Source organism: Phacochoerus africanus, chromosome 6 (assembly GCF_016906955.1).
Source record: "Phacochoerus africanus isolate WHEZ1 chromosome 6, ROS_Pafr_v1, whole genome shotgun sequence".
In the NCBI taxonomy this organism is placed as follows: domain Eukaryota; kingdom Metazoa; phylum Chordata; class Mammalia; order Artiodactyla; family Suidae; genus Phacochoerus; species Phacochoerus africanus.
This window is the reverse complement of record NC_062549.1, coordinates 14,671,030-14,677,402: the sequence shown is the minus strand read 5'-3', so window position 1 is coordinate 14,677,402 and position 6,373 is coordinate 14,671,030. Positions and strand designations below refer to the sequence as shown.

General features: G+C 43.2%; 1 protein-coding gene across 2 annotated transcripts; it reads left to right on the top strand.

Annotated features, from left to right (window-relative positions):
• The first annotated feature begins 985 nt into the window (after positions 1-985).
• On the top strand, positions 986-6,110 carry ZNF572 (zinc finger protein 572). 2 transcript variants are annotated; one of them, XM_047783273.1, is made up of 3 exons: positions 986-1,106; positions 3,571-3,684; positions 4,597-6,110. In XM_047783273.1, the coding sequence occupies exons 2-3, from the start codon at positions 3,606-3,608 to the stop codon at positions 6,039-6,041; spliced, it is 1,524 nt and encodes a 507-aa protein (XP_047639229.1). In that variant the 5' UTR covers positions 986-1,106; positions 3,571-3,605; the 3' UTR covers positions 6,042-6,110. The 2 variants fall into 2 exon arrangements, with proteins under 2 accessions (XP_047639229.1, XP_047639228.1); XM_047783272.1 differs by having other exon boundaries at positions 986-1,383.
• Positions 6,111-6,373: the final 263 nt, after the last annotated feature.

Below are 6,373 nucleotides of genomic sequence, written 5' to 3'. Positions count from 1 at the left end.
CTTCAGTGTACCAAATATATTCTGATCATCCATGGCTGCATAACAAATTCATTCCAAAACCTAGGAACTTTGAGTAAAAATAATCACTTTATGATTTCCTCTCACAGTTCTAGGGGGAGCTGGACTCTGCTAAGTGGTTCTCATTTGGGGTCTCCTGTGGTGGCCACTTGATGTTGGTTGGAGCCGAAGCCATTTAAAGTTTTTCCACTCAAGCCAGAATAGCTTCAGTGGCTTCTCCAAGTGACCTGCACACAGTGGCTGGGTTCCAAGAGCAACATTTAGTGAAGACCAGGCTTGTAAAAGAGAGTTAACATGTTGGAGGAAAATGGGGAGGGTGTGGTGTCCCCTCAAAAGAGTGTTTCTAGAAGAAAGTCTGCCATGTCAAAACTCCTGAAAAAGGAGTGCGAGCCAAAGCACATCAGTGTGCTAACAACACAAAGGTCATTGATCTGTCTCTGTTGCTTTTGCTGCCAGAGAAATGAGTTAAAAGGTGAATGGGAAATGATAAAATGGAAATATTGTGAGAGAAAGAAGGAAGGGGAAGGAGACAGAGAAAGAAAGAGCTGAAGGACTATTTGGGGATGGAAATGGGAGAATCAGGAGATTAAGTGATAGTGTAAGGATCCATGAAGGTGGGAAGGAAAGTGAGTAACAATAGGGGCTCATTGTAAAAGCGAAGGACAAATCCTCCGGTCTTGGGAGGGAAGCAAGAGATGGCGGCGGTGCAGACTTGGTAGATTTGCAAGCTTGATGTCGAGGAAATTTCGTTTGGCTCCTATTTTCTCTGAAATGAAAGAGGAGAGTTGAACTGAGGAATGGGAAGCAGAGTCTGCAAACGACAGGGGCCACAGGAAAAGAAATCCCTCAGCACGTTTCTTCTCGTCCGGGATCCTAAGGGTTAGGATCAAAGAGAGCGAGCCATCCCTGTTTCCTAGAGAGGCTGCCGCCCACCCTCTGGGGAAGCTAGAGGAACTTCCTGTTTCTGTCTTCCGGGTTTAAGGGTTTAGGCTCCCGGGTTGCCGGGGTCAGAAGGAGAGGGGATTCCTATTCTGGGACAGCTGGGACGCCTGGGGGTGCTGGGCGCCTTTCGTGTAGCCCCCCGAGCAGTGAGTTTCTTCTCCGGGGGGAAGGGATCCGAGGGCTGCGTACAGGAGAAGCGAAAGGTGCGCCGCCCAGGCTGCAATGCCCGTCCCGGACAGGGGAGTCGCCCCCGTGAGGGGCGAAGGCCCGGCATCTCCCGCCGCACCGACCACCGCGCCTCCCTCGCCTGCAGCGTCCCTCGAAGGGCCTTGTCGACTGGAGACCTCTGTTTTCCTGGAACCTCACGCTGAAGTCCACCCCAGCCCGTGCTCCCTGGCAATGCTTCTTCAAGATAAGCTTCAGGCAGTGTATTTTCTTTGGAAGTCTTTGTGATCCAAAGCAACGCCCAGTCATAAACACTTTTTTTTTTTTTTCCCCCGGCTCTAGGACAGTGAAAATAGCCCCTCTCTGTGGAGCGATATCTTTTAAAGAGAGCCTTTTCATGCCGTTTGTGGCCTCGAGTTTGCTCCCATTTTGCTCAACTAGTGTTGCTGAGGGTTTTTCTGATACAAAATTAATAGTTTCCTAGCAGGGGAAATGGTGGCACGGGTATCTGTTACCAGACTCTTGCTTCTTCTGTAAAGACTTTGCTAGGAATATGCAACTCAGGCAGCAAAACGTATTACTCCATTTGAACAACTTTAAAAAATTTTTTTTCTTTTTGCATTCAGATGTATGGTTCCCCCTGCCCCCAACTCAAACACTGGGCATATTTGTAATTTAGAGGAGCTTCATTTAGACCGAGGATGCTTAGAGAATGCCAGCTTCCTGTGGTAAAAGATCTAGGGATGTAAATTGATTTTCTAAAAGTATAGTGAATATATACCAAAATAAAGGTTCTTAATCATTTGCAGGTTGGGGTTATGCCCTGCTCTGCTTCCTGCTCTAATTTAGTAGATAAAAGTGTCAAAGTCAGTGTCCAAACAGTCTTGGGACTGAATCCAGCTCTACCTCTTTCTGGTTGTGTGACTTTGGAAAAGTTTCTTAATGTCTGTTTTGGTATAAAACAGCATACTGGTTACTTCATACACTTCAGAGGGCTGTTGTGAGAATTAAATGAAGTGTTGTATAAGATATTTAGTTCACCGAGTGGCACATAATAGGCAATAATGGGGTAAGAATTATTTATAAGCATGCCATCTTTTGTTTTCATACACATCCCTTTGTATATCCTTTTAAGCTCTCATTTTCCCTGAAGTGTGCTATTCTTTATACCCTGAAATAGATGCCAAGTCCATATTCCACTGCCTTCCAGTGACAGATCACATTTCCAATTCCATAAAGTAGGTCAGGGGTTGTAGTTCAGTCCTGAAGATAAAGTTTAGGCTGAAAGGGATCTTCTGATTATGATAGTAAAAGGCAAGGAAGAGATCCCTTGTTAGCCTCCCTTTTATATTTAGAAATTATTGGCTATAGTTATTCTAGCCCTACTTTGCCTTAATTTCTTGTTACTAGTTATATAAATCCTACCTTTTTTTTCCTTTTTTTTTTTTTTGGCTGTACTCTTGGCATGCCGAAGTTCCTGGGCCAGGGATCAACCCAGCATCACAGTAGTGACACCACCAGGTCCTTAGCCTGCTGAGGACCTGTAATCCTAACTTTCTTTTGAAATGAACTTCAAAGGTTTTATCCTTTTGTCAAGGACCCACTTATTCCTTGTAAACTAAACAGAGTGCTTTCTCTTTAGCTGATTCTTATACCTGCATATTGATGCCTTTTTTTAAAATTTTTTAATTTTTTTGTCTTTTTGCCTTTTCTAGGGCCACTTCCCGCAGCATATGGAGGTTCCCAGGCTGGGGTCCAATAGGAGATGTAGTCACGCCAGAGCCGTAGCAATGCAGGATCCGAGCTGAATCTGCAACCTACACCACAGCTCATGGCAATGCCGGATCCTTAACTCACTGAGCAAGGCCAGAGATCGAACCCGCAACCTTATGGTTCCTAGTCAGATTCATTAATGACTGAGCCACAACGGGAACTCCTATTGATGCCTTAAAGTCTTATAATTGGTGACTTTCCCAAAAAACTACTTTTTTTTTTTTTTTTAATTAAAGGTGTATCTGGAGTTCTCTGGTGGCCTAGCAGTTAAGGACTCAGTGTTGTCACTGCTGTGGCTTGGGTTTGATCCCTGGCCTGGGAACTTCTCCATGCCAGAGGTGAGGCCAAAAAAAAGATAGAAAAGTGTCTTTAAGTTCCTAGTAGACAGTATTAGTATTCATTCTGTTTTTAAAACTTGATCCTCAGACTTTAATGTTAAGTTTAAAATTTTAAATTATTTCCTTAGGAAAGGTAAATTGGGTTAAGTTTTAATTCCAAACACTTGCATCTGAGGTAAGGTTTTCTGAAAGGACTACTAAGGACCATGTTTCTTATTTTTAGTATGATCCACAGAATATTCTATGCTTACAGTTATGTTGTAATGGTTGGGAAGGAAGGAAGAAGAATAAACCTTAACAGGTGCCTCCAAACATAACCTGTTTCCTTCCACAGGATTTTTGATCCCTAACTTGGCTGTGACCATTGTGATGGAGCAAGAGCAAAAACTTTTGGTCTCAGATCCTTATGGCTTCACCGAGAGGGAGAGTTTGAAAAACATTTTTACAGGTGAGGGATTAAGAAGATGATCTGACTCGTTTGGAAATTCATTATAAGATGTGGTATGGACTCTGTAGAAAGAACAGGGCATTAGAATGAGACAGACTTTGATTTCCTGCTCTGTCACTTAAAAGCTATGTTGTAGCCTCAGTTTTTTCATCTTTAAGAAAAGTGTATCAGGGAGTTCCCGTCATGGCTCAGTGGTTAACGAATCCAACTAGGAACCATGAGGTTGCAGGTTTGATCCCTGACCTTGCTCAGTGGGTTAAGGATCCGGCGTTGCCATGAGCTGTGGGGTAGGTCAAAGAAGATTCGGCTCAGATCCTGCATTGCCGTGGTTGTGTTGTAGGCTGGTGGCTGCAGCTCCACGTAGACCCCTAGCCTGGGAACCTCCACATGCTACAGGTGTGGCCCTAGAAAAGACCAAAAAAAAAAAAAAGTGAATCATAATATCTGTCTCATATCTTTTTAGCATTAATGATATACTACATGCAAAGCTGCATGTAGTAGTTTTTAATAAGTAGTGGGTATCATTGTTATATCTGTGTTTGCTCAGATTTTAACCAAGGATTTGTCTAGTTTTCACCTCAGATAGTGTTCTGTTCATATTCCCACACACACACTTTTTTCTTTTAAGTCTTCTAGAATAAATTTTAATGAATTTGATTTTAGGTTGATATCCTCTGTGGCAGTTGGTAGCACCTGTTCAGATATATTTCATTAGTGTTATAAGTACAAAAAATTCACCTGCTTCTGATGAACACATAGAGTAAAAGAAGTAAAACTAGCTATAAAAAAATTTTTTTTAATATAGTTTACAAGGTTTGAGTTTGTTATTCTCTCTCTTCCACTGTAATTCAGAATTTCTTTCCTCTGGCAGAGTCTAGGGAATGTGTTTAGAGTATTTGTTTATTCTTGCAGGAGAAGAAAGTAAGAATAATTTGGAAACTGTTCATCACAATAACTCTAAGGCAGATAAAGAGAGAACTTCAAAATGGTCTAAAAATGATGGCCCCCACAGTTATAAGCATGAGGACACAAAAGAAATGCCATTGATATGGTCCCAAGCTGGTAAGATTGAGTGTGATGATTTCTGTGGGAATGATGGCAACTCAGAGAATCAGGAAAATTCTACAGGAAAAGAGGAGGAAGAACACAGTCAGTGGGGATGGGACCCAGGAGAACACACCAGGACCTCTGTCCAGCAGAATACATCCTTTGGGGACAAACCCTACAAATGTTCTGAATGTTGGAAAAGCTTCAATAACAGCTCTCATCTGCGAACTCACCAGAGGACCCACTCAGGAGAAAAACCTTATAAATGTTCTGAGTGTGGGAAATGCTTCAGTAACAGCTCTCACCTGATCCAGCACCTGAGAACACACACAGGCGAGAAGCCATACCAATGTGGCAAATGTGAGAAAAGCTTCAGCAACACCTCCCATCTTATTATCCATGAAAGAACTCACACGGGAGAGAAACCCTACAAATGTCCTGAGTGTGGGAAGAGTTTCAGTAGCAGCTCGCACCTTATTCAGCATCACAGATCCCATACAGGTGAGAAACCGTACGAATGTCCAGTTTGTGGGAAATGCTTCAGCCACAGTTATGTCCTAGTAGAACATCAGAGGACCCACACAGGAGAAAAACCTTATAAGTGCCCCGAGTGTGGGAAGAGTTTTAGTCAGAGTTCTAGTCTAATTCGCCACCAGCGGACACACACAGGTGAGAAGCCCTACAAGTGTCCTGAGTGTGGAAAAAGCTTTGGTTGTAATTCTACTCTAATAAAGCATCAGAGAACACATACAGGAGAAAAACCCTATCAGTGTACCGAATGTGGGAAGAATTTCAGTCGAAGTTCAAACCTTATTACACACCAGAAAGCACACACAGGTGAGAAATCCTATGAAAGTTCTGAATATGAAGAAAGTTTGAGTCTGAACTGCAGTGTGATAGAAGAAGGCAGACTCCAGCTAGGAGAGAAACCATATAAATGTTGTGAATGTGGAAAGAGTTTTGGTCTCAGCTCCCATCTCATTAGACATCAGAGAACACACACAGGAGAAAAACCTTACAGATGTTCTGAGTGTTGGAAAACTTTTAGTCAGAGTTCCACCTTGGTGATTCACCAAAGGACACACACAGGAGAGAAACCTTATAAATGTCCTGATTGTGGTGAGTGCTTCAGTCAAAGCTTTAACCTTATCAGGCACCGGAGGACCCACATAGGAGAAAAACCTTACAAATGCACTGAGTGTGAGAAATGCTTCAGCAGAAGTGCCTACCTCAGTCAGCATCGGAAAATTCACATAGCAAAGTCTTTTGTGGAGTTCCCTTTGTGGCGCATTGGAAACGAATCTGACTAGGAACCATGAGGATGTGGGTTCAATCCCTGGCCTCACTCAGTGGATCGGGGATCCAGCATTGCCGTGTAGGTTGTAGCTGTGGCTCGGATCCTGCATGGCTGTGGTTGTGGCTGTGGCACAGGCCAGCAGCTGCAGCTCCAACTCAGCTGCTGGCCTGGGAACTCCATGTGCCTCAGGTGCAGCCCTAAAAAGAAAGTCTTTTGCAGCTCCTAAAGTTGAAGATTTGAGGAAATAGCCCTCATCTCGTCCTTCTGAGTCCCAAATTCATCTCTTTCTTGAGTCCCAAAGTCTTTTTGTTTTGTTTTCTTTTCTTTTCTTATTGGACCTTTATA